The 15,466-nt window shown below is 44.5% G+C and overlaps 1 protein-coding gene across 1 annotated transcript in view; it reads left to right on the forward strand.

Moving 5' to 3' along the window:
* Cers3 (ceramide synthase 3) overlaps window positions 1–15,208 on the forward strand; it is a 49,245-nt gene extending 34,037 nt beyond the window's left edge. The window contains exons 9-10 of the mRNA XM_036176964.1: window positions 2,260–2,413; window positions 15,010–15,208. Coding sequence (XP_036032857.1) covers window positions 2,260–2,413; window positions 15,010–15,192 — 337 coding nt within the window. The 3' untranslated portion in view covers window positions 15,193–15,208. The remainder of the gene's footprint in view (window positions 1–2,259; window positions 2,414–15,009) is intronic.
* The last annotated feature ends 258 nt before the right edge of the window (window positions 15,209–15,466 follow it).

Raw genomic sequence — 15,466 nt, forward strand, 5'->3', positions numbered from 1 at the left:
GGGAGGGGCAAATAAACGAGTCCTAAATTTCGGATGGCCTTATAATTTGTAATTTTAGAAAATAATGTGGCAATGTTGTGGTACTTTCCAATCTGCTCCTTGGACTTCCGCACCTTTGAGGTGCACTCTGAAAGGAGCATCTCTCTTTTATGAACATACACTTATAAGATCCTCCATGTGAAAATGACTAGGCACACTGAGCTTTTTGAACAGCATGAAGGAATTTTGGCATACATGGATTTGAATGCTGTCTTAGTCATTATTCTATTGATGTAAAGAGACACCAGGGCCAGGGAAACTCATAAAAGAAAGCATTTAACTGGGGCCTTGCTTACCCTGTCAGAGGCTCAGTCCATGATCATCATGGTGGAGCATGGTGGTATGCGGACAGACATGGTGCTGGAGAAGGAGCTGAGAGTTCTACATCCTGATCCATAGGCAGCGAGAGGGACACTGGGCCTGGCATGGGCTTTTAAAGAACCTCAAAGCCAGTGACATACTTCCTCCCACAAGGCCACACATACTTCAAGAAGGCCACACCTACTAATCCTTCTCAAATAGTGTCACTCCCTGGTGACTAAGTGCTCAAACATGAGCCTCCAGGGCCATTCTTACTCAATCCGCCACAGTGTAAAACCTGGAGACATATGTCTCTAGAAGATGATATGCAGAGCTGAGGTAGATATGAGCAGCAGCCACTCCAGAGAATATGTTAGTCTCTTCTATTCATAATGGCCAAACACAGAAAGCAACTCTAGTGCTCCTCAGTAGGTGAACAAATAAAGTGTGATGTGTCCCTGGGGACACTGAGTGACACAAAGGCATGCTGCTGATCCCCACGGGGACTTTGTAGTTGCACTTTTTTGACAGGAATGTCAACTCCCCAACAATGACATGGAAACTTATTATTAATTATGAAAGCTCAGCCTATAGCTTAGGCTTGTTGCTAACTAGCTCTTATAACTTAATTTAACCCATATTTTTATTAATCTACATTCCACCATGTGGCTTTTACCTCTATGTCATTTTGTCTGTCTGACTAGTTCTGCGCCTGGCAGTCTTCTCTTGGCATCTCCATCCTTCTTCTTCCCAGAATCCTCTCTGCCTGGAAATCCTGCCTAGCTATCGGCCATTCAGCTTTTTATTAAACCAATAATAGTGACACATCTTCACAGTATACAAAAAGATTATTCCACGGTAGGACTTGGTTGAGTCACAAAAGCAGTGGGCAGAAAGAGACAAGAGTCTCCCAAACAAACTCTGGGGAAAGACGTAAGTGATGGCTGGGGAACAGAAAAGTGATTGTACTGGTTAAGGGTAGAGAGGGTAACCACAGGGGGGTAGATCACAGGTTCCTAGGCACTGTGGCCTGTTCTATGGCCTATAGCTCACTGAACTCTGTGCCAAACCTCAGCGAATGTGACTGTATGCTAATTTAAAAATTAAATTAAATAACTGAGGAAGAAAAGGAAGATGAGGCACTAAAATTACAGTATCACTTAAGAGGGTGATACTGTGACTTTTTTTTGTCCTTTTTCTTGTTTTCCCAATGTAAATGAGCAAATTATTTTTTATAAGTAAATGTATGTTTATAGCCCAACCTTTCTAAGTACTCTAAAATCACAGTGGTGTGAGGTCTTCTGAAAGAGCATTCAGCCTTTTATCCTGGAGTATTAACTGAAGGTCCTATGCATCTTGATGCATTGTGTTCAGGAGTCTGGTACGCAGCAGATACAGCGGGCTGCTCACTTCTGGAAATGGGAGCAGTCATGAAGTATGTGTTTGCGGAAGGGATACTGAGGACTGAATCCAGCCCTGAGTATGCTGGGTACTTGCTTTCACTGAACTACATTCCAGCCTTCTCAAGTCACCGCTGACACCAAGTAAATGACCTACGTCACAAGGTGCCACATGTAAACATGCTGTCAAAGTTGCTTCCATGACATCTCTCTTCCTAGACGGTAAAGAGGGTCCATGGAAGCTTCTCTATTTATGAAGAGGAAACTGAGGCACAGGAACTCTCAGGCGAGCAGTGCCATGAAGCATCGTTTGGTTTTGTATTTCTCTCCAGAGACAGGCTATACTTTTTAATGGTCTGCCAAGTGTGAATAAATGGTAATGTTGACCCTTTTTTTTTTTCCTACAAAGAATTTTATGGACACCGTTTGGTGTATGTTTGGGGAGAAAAAAATGTGCTGACTTGTTGAAAATTCACCAGTGATTTGACCATAGTGAGGTCTCCCACCTGTTTTTCCACAGGATTCTGTACTGCACCCTGATCATGCCTCTACACTACCTCGAACCGTTCTTCTCATACATCTTCCTCAACCTCCAGCTCATGGTCCTGCAGGGCCTTCACCTGTACTGGGGCTACTTGATAATGAAGATGCTCAATAGATGCATATTCACGAAGGTGAGTGCTCTCCAGTCGGAGATGTTTCCAAGGTGACGTCTCCATGGCCATAGGAAAGTGAGGTGCAGACAATGGAGCACTATGTTCATCCATCATGTTGTTTGCTTTATTGTTGACTGGGAATTAGAAGCTAGGCCCTCTGTGTGTTATGTTCCATGGCTAGGCTATATCGCTGGCACACTTGTAATGCATGTCAGTGAGCATAAAACTAGGAACACAGTTTTAACCAGAATTATTTATTTGTATTGGTTATTTGAGGTGCTAGGGATCAAACCCAGGGTGTCACACATGCTAGGGTAGTGCTCTACCAGTGAACTGTTGTCTGGGTTTTATGCTAAAGATGTTCTCTACAGCATAGTCAGATTTTTCATGAGTGGGTCTTGGCTGTGGGGGCCCGGGGTGTAGTTGGCAATGGAGTGTGCTCCAGCTCTGTAGAGGAAGGAAGAACTTTATTAGAGGGTATGGTAGTTGGAATTTTTTAAACTATTTATGTGTAAATGTTTTGTCTGCATGTATGCCTGCATGCCATAACAGGTCATCAGAGCATCAGATTCTATTACAAATGGTTGTGAACCACCATGTGGTTCTAGGAATGAACCCAGGTCCTCTGGAAGAACAGTCAGTGCTCTTAACCAGTGAACCATCTTTCCAGCCCTGGTAGTTGGAAAATTTTCAATCCAAAAGTATGGCTGCTTATTTAAGAAACCCTTGAGTCAGAACTTGCTTTTTTGAGACGTGTGTGTGTGTGTGTGTGTGTGTGTGTGTGTGTGTGTATGAATGAGTGTTATATGTATGTGTGCATGTGTGTGTATGTAGCTGTACGTGTGTATGTGTGTGTTATATATATGTATGTGTGTTTTATATATGTGTGTGTGTGTGCGTGTGTGTGTATGCAGCTGGACATGTATGTATGTGTTATATGTATGTGTACATATGTGTATGCCACTGCACATGTGTAGATATAATGATATATATGGAGACCAGAGGTCAATGTCAGGTGTCTTCCTCAATCACTCTCCACCCCATTTTTTTTTTTTTTTTGAGACAGGGTGTCTCACTGGTTTGGCTATACTGTTTAGCCAATAAGCTCCAGACTCTGCCTCCTCACTGCTGAGATTTCACATGTGCTTCACTAATTATGTGGCTTTTATGTGGGTGCTGGGGATCTGAACTCAGTTCTCATGCAAGCACTTCACTACTGAGCCATCCCCTCACCCCAGGGTGAGGAACACACGAGAGCCTTACGTTTCTCTGCAGAGTGTCTAGTTGCATGGGATGATTTTTCCATGAGCTTGCTTCCGCTTTTGGAGTATTGCCCATCATTTGGCTGTAGTTTGTTTCTGAAAACAGCTTTGCTAAATACAGCAACACATTGCTTAACTGAAGATCATATTCATAGATGCATTGCTGGATGATTAAGTCATTGTGTGAACTCACACAGACCTAGTTGGTATTGGCAACTGCATACTTAGGCTATATGGTGTAGCCTACAGCTCCTAGGGTCAAAATGAACACAACATCAGGAGGCTAATTGAAACAGAAGATAAAAATGGTGAGAGGTGCTAAACATTGAAATGTATGAGACTGGGGTAAAGTAACCCTGCTGCACCACTACAGTATGCTTCTATATAAATATGCAAAGGTTTCACTGTATGATGATGATGGAAGCTATACAGTAAATGCATAAGCAAGTAACATTCATTTGTCATCAAGTTCTCTATATTGTGCATAATGGTCTCTGCTCAGCACAGTAGATGTGCTGACACCAGCGTTACTCCACATATGCAAGTAACACGTTATACTTAGGTGTCAGGACACCTGCTGCCCCCGTTGGCTGACAGTGGGCACTTGTCAGTTCACGGTGGTCTTACAGGACTAGCAGGGTATGTGTGGTTGGAAATGACCAAAAGGTGGTTATGTAATACTGGCTATAATACAAATTCCTAATGCCATTTAGATTTTTGACAATTTACATTTATTTTCTATTTGGTCTGGACTTTAAGTTCAGAAACAGTAAGGGCAGGACTTGAGAAATGCTCAAGATGCAACTGCACACTTAGGGAGGTAATCCATTCCCTAGCAACAATTACAGTGTATGAAATATTGTGTGCTACACAGTGGTCTCAGGGGCTTGCTATGGAGGCAAAAGCCATTGACTCTGAGGACCAGGGCAGACTACTGAGTGATGGGATTTGAGCTGGACATTGAAGACAAGTAAAGAAAGTTGGACCTCTTTCTGTGACTAAAGGAGCTTTGTTAAGCATCTTGCAGGATGATAGATGGAGCTGGTCCCCTCTGGGGTGCCACCACCTATGTATAACAGCCTTGTCTCACCAATGAAGAGTTACATGTAACAAGTAGCTGCGTTCTAATTGGATAAAATCATTTTTCATCAAATCTGATTTATTCATTTTTCTGCTTTATTAAATTTATCTGGAAGGCCACTAAAGAGTGAACAAATGAAATTGTCACTGCAGTCACTGGCCTCTGAGTTCTCAACTATCTCTTAGCCTCTGTATCTAGAGATTTGAGCCACATCTGGATTAATAATTTTTAAAACCAAACCCTGAAAATTTGGGGCTCTTTTTCAGGGTGCAGGGTCTCATTATGCAGTTCTGGCTGGCCTACAACTCACTCTGTAGAGCAGGTTGGCTTCAAACTTACAGAGGTCCTCCTGGCTCTGTCTGCCCAGTGCTGGGATTAAAAGTACACATGTCACTACTCCAGGCTGCGTGAAAACTGACTTTCCTCCAAAGCTGGAATGCCGAGAAATGAACTTTTGCTAATGCTCGAGGTCAGTGTTGTAGCTCACAGGAATTCTCAGCATTTTCCTGTGAAAATGGAGTCTCTGCATGACAGACAGTTAAAGAGCCTGGAAGTGGGTTCCAGGCTGGACAGTTACACAACTGATGCTTGCAGTAGCTGGCATAAAAAGGGGGCCATTGGTCGAGCCTTCCTGGACCCCCTGGCCTTGTAAAGAAACTGTCCTCACATTAACTGGTGAGTGACAATATTCCAGGCCTGGCAGGAAGCAGGGAGGGCCACCCCTGGAGGCCGATGCAAACCCTTGTTTGGTTTCACTGTGGCTTTCACAACTTTGGTGCCTAATGGGTCAAACCAGGCCAGATCAGAAATACAGCAGCCCGGCAGACTGTGAGCAGGAATCCCTGGCTTCTCATGCCATACTGGGAAAGCTGTTTCCAAATGCAGTTTGACAGCAGCGTGGTCCCGCAGCACTAATTCTTGCCATGCACATGACTTCAGCTGGCTTGCACATGGGGTCCCTTTTCTGCTGCAGTGGCAAAACTGGCTGCGAAAGCAGCAAATGCCTCCAAAGCCGTAAAGCCTCCTTTTAAAGAGGCATTTGAAGACCGAGTTGCACTGCAAGGGGAGAGGGACCTGAGAGTCTGTGAGGAGCAAGGGGACCACCTGCCAACTCTGTCTCAAAAGCACTTAGTGTGCCATGCCACCCCACTGTTACTAAGCTAATTCTTGAATAGGCTACAGATGGAATTCCAGAAGTTCGTAGATGTTCAAACTGTCTTTTGAGTCTTATAGTGGGTTAGGAATTTGTCCCTTCAACTTCTTTACATGTGGCAGGCTCTCAGAAAGGAATTTTGAATATGCAGAGGTAGGTAATTTCGGAGAAACAAGCCACACTGTTTTAGGTGGTATTGTTGACAAAACTTTTTTCCTGGGGAGATGCAGCACACATATCTACTCACCCTAGTTAGGGATGCATCAACAGACCTAAGTATGGATACCACCAAAGTCCAATTTAGTGAACCAATGAGTTTTATTGGGATTACTTACAGGAATATGGCTGAGTGGCTACTTACAGGAGGAGACATGACTCACAGACAGCTGCATCACCAAAGCCCACCCCAGCACAGGAGATAGCTCACAAAGCTAACCTTGGAGTACACTGCACAGCCTGCAGGCAGCTCAGCAGGTTGGGGAGTGTCCTTTCCTGATGCCTCAGTTTCCTAAACCTCTTCCAGGCATCCTGGTGGGTTTCTGCTTCTTTCATGCAGCTGTTCTGGCTTCAGTCTTCTTTACAGTTTGACTTAGCTGGGTCTGAGAGGGACCCTTGGCTTTTATTGCTTACCCTGGCCTGGCAGGGTAGGGCCTATTGAATCTGGTCAGTTTCAGGGACTTCCTGAGGGTATTTGAGTTGTGTACCTTCTTGTTTAAGGAGCTTCCCTGCAGGATGGAGTGATTCAAACTCAGAGGAAAGAATACACAACAGTAGAAAGTTAGAAAATTATGATTTACTCATTTTTGGACTCCTGTATTTGTACAGCAGGCTGCAAAGAAGGCTAAAGCCAGCATGCTTTGTAATGGTCACTGTTTCCAGTAACCAGAGTTCTCGCATGTTCATAACAAATGAAGGGCACCCACTATTTGCTTTTGTCTTTTAATATCTTAAAGTAAGAATATCACTACAGGGCTGGGGCCAGAGGGTCAGTCAGTAAAGTGCTTGCCTTGCAGAATTCAATCCTGGAACACATATGAAGAAGTCAGGTATGATGGCACATCTTTTTTTTTTTTTTAAAGATTTATTTATTTATTATGTATACAGAAGAGGGCACCAGATCTCATTACAGATGGTTGTGAGCCACCATGTGGTTGCTGGGAATTGAACTCAGGACCTTTCGAAGAACAGTTGGTGCTCTTAACTTCTGAGCCATCTCTCCAGCCCAATGATGGCACATCTTATGACCCCAGTACTTGAAAGGCAGAGATAAGAGGGTCCCTTTGGTTTGCTGACAAGCTAGTTCAGCCCAGTTGATGCGCTTTAGGTCAGTGAGAAATGTGGTGTCAAAGGAAGTGGAATGTATTCCTAAAGATGATGCCGAAGGTTGCCACCTACCTCCTCTATACATGCACTCACACACTTCTATGCAGGTGTGCCCTTACACACATGAACATCCACACATGCATGAGTAAGAAAGAATATAGTCATAAAGTTACAAAATAATGGAATCTGATATACATAGACCATGCTTAGCAGACATCTTACTGCTTGAGAACAAGACTTGATATTGAAACTTGATTCCTATAAAATGGGTGGTTTTCTGATGAACTACAAACCCACATACATCACATGAAGAAACATGACAAGCTGACATATTCATCTTTTCATTCTCCATGCAAACATGAGAAGTACTTTTAGAGGAAATTGGAAGCGACATGGCATACTTTTGTTTAACATGACTTCAGAGAATCTGGTCATCCTTAAGCTCTCATTTCTCTCTAAATGGTACTGTGGGTCCAGGCCAACTTACGCATGTCTCTGTGACATCTTGTGCTGGTGAACAGCCAATACACTCAGGAGGGGCCAGAGATGACAGCTATCATAGCCAGGTTGGAGATGCTATCCCCTTGGCAACCCAGCCCAGGCTCCTGAAACTAACAGTGACACTTCGTAGGCTCTGCACTGAGTCAATGAATAGTGGAACAAGTTAGGGACCATGAGGAAATGGAGGCCTGCATGGAATTTACACAAGTGACTTCATGACAAAGCCAGTGCCAAAGCCGAAGGCCCTCACTGTGTAAAACTTCACCTTTTGTCCTGTTCTTCATCTGGACTAACTATAGAAAGTGAGTAACAGAAAAGTAAGTGAAAATTCTTGTGTGGAGTCAAAAATAACAAGTAGATAAAAATGCCAAGTCCTCAGAATATGAGATTAAAAGGCAGCACAGGGCAGAGGAGGTGACTTGGTTGGCAGAGTTCTTGCTGTGCATAGTAAGGATCTGAGTTCAATCCCCCAGTCCATATGAAAGTCCCAGCCACACTGTAATCTCAGTCCTGAGGGGGTGGCAGTGGGAAGGTCCCAAAGAATCACTGGCAATCCCAGCTAGCTGAACTGGACCCAGTCATAGAAAACAGGCCAACAGCTCCTATAGAACAATATCCAAAATTGTTTTCTGGAGACTGTATGCAGGTACACACACACACACACACACACACACACACACACACACACACACTCACCCCTACTCACATGTGCGTAAATGTACAACCCCCCAAACACAAAATAATAAACTTAGAATATAATTCAGCACACATCCTTTAATTTACTTTAAACTTATTAAAAGCCAAAGAGATACTTTCTTAGTTATTTTTATTCTAAATCCCTTCTGTTTAAAGTAATCAAGTAGCTAAGAACACAGGTTCTTCACAGGGTCCATTTCCAGCTCTTCCTTCTCCTGGGTGAGTGATGGTGGTCCTGTTGTCCATACCCATCGCCTCTGTCTCCTCATTTGGGAACTGGAGCTGAGGACACTCCTAGCTGCTCACACAGTGTTAGACACACCGAGAACACTCTGTGACCTTGCTGCCCTCAGGACTGGCACTTCAGCAGTGTCCTTTCCACTGACTCACAGAAGGCTTCCAGGCGGGTGGCCTGACATGTGGCCCCCAGTCAGGCCTATCACCTGGCTTCTGCAGGCCATCACACAGCTGATGTCAGATGTCAGGACCCTTGGCTTCAACCAAGGCTCCAATGACAGTTGCCTAAGCTGTCTTCTGCCAGGTGGCTTCATGACTCACACTCCAGATGGTCCCTGCTGACATGTTATCTCAATGTCCCCATGTTACAGAAGAAATATAAAATCCATAACATCCAAGAGGCCTCCAAGTCGCCAAGGTTTTCGTGGGTATAACAGATATAAAAATGCCCTTTGTGGAGAAAAGCTTCATAAAGGTAGCATGAAGACTAATGGTTGAAATGAAATAGCCAAAACCCACTCTCGATGTATATTCCCATCTTCCTGAATATATGTGCAGACCAGCTGTTTCTACAGTCTACTCAAGAAATAACAGTGAACTCATAAATAGCTGTGAGTAGTTGCTTGGCTTAAAGAATTTCAAATTTAAAAATCCTTTTAGACTATATATTTATCTTCACAACAAAAAAGAAGTCCCCACAGGACTTTAGAGCTGGAAGAGACCTTAAATGGTCCACTCTGACACGTCATTCTTCTGAAGGCTTTGCTGTCCATAATGAGCACACCACTCACATTCACGTACATTGGCTCACGCTGTCTCTGAGTCTCCTGGTCACTTAATAAAGCCACTATGGTCCTCCTGTTGTGGTGGAAGAGAGCAAGGCGGGGTGAAGAAGTTACCTGCAGCCCAAGGTCACACAGCAGTGAGAATGACATCATGAAGCCCGAGGAACTGGGGTCTGGTTACAGGGTGAAATCTCCTGCCTCTCCAGATGGCCTCAGCTCTTTGACTTACTTATCTTTCTCATTGCTTTACAAAATAATAATGAAAGAACTTCAGTTCCTCAGGGAGGGCACCTGAGAAATTTTCATAAAGGCTCTCCATCCCATTCAGGGATTTTCCTGGCTACCATAGCCATGAACCTGTGCTTTTATAAGCTTTAAAGGGTAGAATTGCTTAAAGAAATCAAAGTCAGAGAGACAAGTGCCTTCCTAGATGTCTGCAAATAAAGGCAAGAAATGTATGATGCATGAGGAGAGGTGCCCATGGAGGAACCCACCTCTTCCCAGAACTCTTAGCCCCTGGCATTTCTGTTACTTTGTTCTTGGCCTTGTAGTAGACACACATGTACAACAGGGCACCAAGATAGGTCTCAGAGGAAGACCCAACCACAATCCTTATGTGTGATGGAACCAGGACTAATGGGAAGGACTTATTTGATAACAGAGAAACTGTGGTCACATACATCAGTACTGGAGCTGACACAGTGACCTGCTGATCACTGAGGTACCTTTTGCCTACCTCAGAATAATACTATCCCAGCACTCTCTCATACTGACTTGTTCAATATACTTTTACAGTTTGATATGTAAATTAGCTGTCTGGAAATCCCTCCTTTGCTTGTTTCTGAGATTTCTCTTTCTGTTGGGACAATGTGTGGTGTCCACATGCAGGTACAGCAGCATGTCTCTGTTGCTGACAACACCCACATGTGTCTGAAGCTCTTAATTCCAAGCAAGCCAACCTCTGATGGAGAAAAGATTATATTTAAAGAAAACCAGGGGCTTAGGAGACAGGGGTTGCAGAACAGCTGTTTGCCTTTTCAGTCCATTCTGCTTCTTAGGAAGGCACTATGGAAAGCAGCTGGATGCCAGAGCTGGCTGAGGAGGGGCTCCCCCAGCAGCCTTCAGCTTCTGGGTGTCCATGTAGAATCTACAAGCCCTCCATCCCCAAATTGCCTGGAGATTAGCAGGCCATGTGGATGATTTGCGGTGCTTGCTTCATTGTGTATTAGCTCCATTTGCACACTCTTCAACTTCCTGCCTATTGTTATTTCTGACATTGGTTTTGAAAATGCTGGGGGTGTCAGATCTTTAAAAAAAAAAAACTTTATTACATCTGTCTACTTCATGAGTGCATTTGCACACTTGTGGAGGTCAGAGAACAATTTCAGGAGTCTGTTCTCTCTCTTCCCACCACATGGGATTCAGGGATTGAACTCAGGTCCTTGGGTTTGGTGGCAGGTACCTTTATCTGCTGAGCCATCTGATCAGTCTAGTGTGGGGAATTCTTTTTTTTTTTTTTTTTTTTTGAGACAGTGTTTCTGTGCACCTTTCCTGGAACTCACTCTGTAGCCGAGGCTGGCCTCGAACTCACAAAGATCCGCCTGCCTCTGCCTCCTGAGTGCTGGGATTAAAGGCATGTGGCACCACTGCCCGGCTAGTGTGGGGAATTCTTTAGAGGCACTAGATAGTGAAATCATTTGCCCAGTAGGAAGTCAGCTGGAAAGAAAGCCATCAAAGCACACACCACAGACGGCTGTACTGCTCACATCCAGGCTCTCCCTCCTGTCTCCCAAATAGTGGCTCCCTTGGCTCCTGACCATGGATCGTGTCTTGCTTTGGCTGGAAAGGACAATAAGGGTAGAGAAGATCCAGGCGAAAACAACTGGAGACTCTATGACATTGCTTGTACCCATGAATTAAAAATCATTTCACAAAAGTGCAATGAATTTCCATGTAATTCTGAAAGGAGCAGATTGTCACCATTTTCTTGGCAAAAAATTCTCTCTCTCTCTCTCTCTCTCTCTCTCTCTGTCTCTCTCTCTCTTTCTCTCTCTCTCTCTCTCACACACACACACACACACACACACACACACACACACACACAGACAGAGAGGCAGAGATTTAGTCTCCACACAGGTATCTTCTGTAGAATCCAAACTTTAGACAAGGGGCCAGACATAATTCGTGCTTGTTAATAAATCTACACAACCATGCCAGGATGTGAATGTTTTATTAAGGACTCTTGGGCCAAAGAGATTGGTAACAGCAGGTGTGAGGGAGACTCCATGCTGATCAACACCATCCCTATTAATCTTTCACTATTTTCTGTGGCCACATCGTGTGTCCAACTCCTCAGTCCCACTGAGCAAATCTCAGAGAGAGCTTCGAATAACACAAAGGAAATGTTATTCATGAGAACATAGAGAAGGAAAATGAAATCGTTGTAAAGAACTTTGCTTTGCTTTATCGTGTGGGCTTTGGTGCCTGAGTGATTTATGAGGCAGAAGGCTTGATTCTGCGTTCTGTTCCGGGAGCAGGAAGTATGCTGTCTGTGGGGCTGTGTGCTCTCTAAGGGGCTGTGTTCTTGCAGAGGTGTTTCTTACCATATGAGGGACTGAGAAATCCCAAGCAGAGCAACTGTGGGCACCTATTCTTCCTGTGAGTCCACAGCCTATGGACTTGCTGTTGTTCCAAACAACCAGGATGCACATCTGTGCTGATGTGAACCTGGAAAGTTGGTTACGTTGTTCAGTGGCATGGAATTGGCTCTCCTCTGTCGTAGCTGTGTCTGACCTAGCCGCCACCAGAGCTCAGCTTCAGTAGAGACTTCAACTAATGCCAGAACCGACGCTATCCAGTAAGTGCCTAGGTAATGCTCTCATGGTCGCCTCTAATACGCGTCAAACAAGCAAACAAATATACTTGCCCAATTATGTGAGTATGAGATGGGATGAAGGATATGAAGGAACTCCAGGCTTTTGAGAAGGCCTCAGAACCCTGTCTGCTCAGAGAGGAGGATAAGGCTGTTCAGGAGGCTGGAGGCAGTTTTCTTACTTATGTTGGTTGAGCGTGTGTGTGTGTGTGTGTGTGTGTGTGTGTGTGTGTGTGTGTGTGTGTGTGTGACTCAGATGCCACTGGCGGTTTTGTCCTTACTGCCCTCTTGTCATGAATTGGGAAGTTCTCAACAAAACAGAATATAATCTTTGACTACATGAACAGTTGCATTTCTGGAAAATTCAGAATACAGTCTGTTTCTCCATAACTGCAGATCTTGAAAACCGTGAGGGAAACAGCTTCCCTTCTATGGATTTTTCTCCTTCTAAACTGAGTTTAGGAAAGACACTGTGGGTTGGCTAAGCAGGTGACCTGAGGTGATATCCAGCATGGGACTTTGAGTTCTTTTGTTTGCTATGTTGTACAGTGTTTTATTTTTCACATTGAGCCTGATGGATAGAAACTCCACCCTGTTCCCCAGGAACAGTGACATTCTAGGAAATTTCCTGGCAGGATTACTGTAAGAAAATGGGAGAAGAAACACCAGCTCAGTTAAGAATTGTCCCTGAAGAAGCTTTCTTTACAATGAAAATAGAAAGCACTCCAATTATCAGCAATAACAATATCATGATGACTAAATGCCCAGTGACTAATACTTTACTTAGAAAAAACACCATGTTTCTTTTCACTTTTATCTTTGGTTTTGTCCTTTATATGAACTTGTCTTTAATCAAATCTACCCCTCATTCCCCCTTTCAACTCCTTTCCGTCCTTTCCCTTGATTTCCCTCCAAAACTCAGGTTCTCTACCTGTCTGTCTGTCTGTCTATCTATCTATCTATCTATCTATCTATCTACTTATCCATCCATCCAAATCCCACTGAGTCTGTTAGTATTGCCTACATACACATGGGTATAGGGCTATCCACTGTAACATGGGCAACCTACCAAGGATCCTGCACCTGAAGAAAACTGACTTTTTCTTTCTTGGCAACCACCTACTGCTCATAGTTTCTCAACTAAGTGTGGGGCCTGTGAGCCCCACTGTCCATCCATGCTGGAATATTGACTACACAGATGATGAGCAGATGTTATACAGGCAACCACAGCTACTCAGAGCTTGTGAGTATAATACCTGTTATGTCCAGAAGACTCTCATCTCCCTCCTGGGGCTCTTGAAGTCTTTCTATGTCCTCTTCTATGGCATTCCCTGAGTCCTGGGGAGAGGAGATGTGATGGAGATATCCTGTTTGGGTATGAGTGTTCCACAGCCATTCTCTGTACTTTGATCATTGGTGGTTTTCTGAGTTGACCTCTATCCACTGCAAAAAGAAGCCTTTCTGATGAGATGTGTGATCTGGACTGCCTTTAGGCTTAAAAATCCATAGTTAGAAGACAGTTGGCTATACTATCAACTTGGCAGGATGATGGAGTAGTGGGTTCTCACCTCTCTAGCCATGCATCCATTGACAAGGTTGCAGTAGCAAGCATGTGTTCCTTCCTGGTGAGCACCTTTAAAGCCAGTCAAACAGTTGTTGCTTGTCCCAGGCCACCCAGGCCACTATTGCGTAAATGGGCTCCTGGCATCTTGCCAAATGAGCTGTCACTGTAGTTCAGAGGGCTCACAGTCGGGCAAGATTGCTGCTACCTTTCTCTCCTGGCAGCCCGCCTGGCATCCTGCAGCACTATGAAAGCCGACCAGGAGGAAGCCTCCAGGTCAGCACCAGCTTGAGTTTTCCAATCCTGTGACCGGAGTGTGTATTGTCTTCAGCAACAGGGTCTCACCCACAAGTTCTGTGGGCAACTAAGCACATGGGCCATAGTCTGTATTGTTCAGGTCTGGACCCCCTGACCAGTAACTCGGAGGGAATGAGCCCATACCCAGGACCAGGCTTTTGTTTAACAATTGCTTTCTGAAGAAAATGTTTCATAGATTATTAATAAAATGGATGCTTTATAATTACATTTATGTGTGTGGGGGGGTGTATCATGGTGGACATGTATGTGTCAGAGGAAAACTTGGAGTCAGTTCTCTCCTGTCATGTGAGGCCTGGGCATCAAACTCAGGTCTCCAGACTGCTGAGCCACCTCCCCAACCTTTTCTGTTAGGTTTTAGTTCTGTGAGTTTGCATATGTATGTATAATTGTGTGGCCATTGCCATAATCACATTTTCATTTTTAACACATTTTTGGGATTTATTTTATGTTGTGAAGGTTTTGCCTTCATGTATGTTTGTGTACTATGTGTGTGTCAGATGACCATGAAGGCCAGAAGAGGGCATCAGATCTCCTGGAACTGGAGTTATAGATGGCTGTGAGCTACCATGTGGGTGCTGGGAATTGAACCCTGGTCCTCTGCAGGAGCCACAGGATTCTAAACTACTGAGCCTGCTCTCTAGCCCCAAATTGTTCAGTCTTTAAAGTCTGCTGTGTGCTATGGTGTGCCTCTGTGAAGGCTGGTCACGTGGGTATTGGGGTTCTTTAACGGAAGCCAGCCTTCGAACCTAGGCCTGTGTATGTGCACATTCGTGAAAATCTTCTCCCAGAATGTTGTCACTCACTGCCCATTTTTCCTTTGCCTAGAGCATTCAGGATGTGAGAAGTGACGATGAAGAAGATGATGATGATGATGATGATGATGATGAAGAAGAAGAAGAGGAGGAGGAGGAAGAGGAAGAAGGCACCAAAGGCAAAGGGACAGATTATCTGAAGAATGGCCTTGGGACCAACAGGCATCTCATTCCCAATGGTCAGCATGGCCGTTAGCTTGAAGCTCTGGAACTCCCATACCACAGTGTGCTGCCAGGACATTGGGAAACCTGCTCCCCGATCCACTGCTGTAGATACCCAGAGACCCCAGTTTGCCCTTCTTTATTTTATTTTATTTTATTTTATTTTGAGATGAAGTTTCCTACGTTGGCCAAGCTGGCCTCCATCTCATTCACCCTGCCTTGTGATAAAAGGTTAGAAGTGGAACACCCATGGGTTTCCCAGCAGTTAGACTCAGGCTGGCCGGGGAGCTCCGAGGTTTCTCCAGGCA

The sequence above is a fragment of the Onychomys torridus genome, chromosome 1 (assembly GCF_903995425.1).
Source record: "Onychomys torridus chromosome 1, mOncTor1.1, whole genome shotgun sequence".
Taxonomy (NCBI): domain Eukaryota; kingdom Metazoa; phylum Chordata; class Mammalia; order Rodentia; family Cricetidae; genus Onychomys; species Onychomys torridus.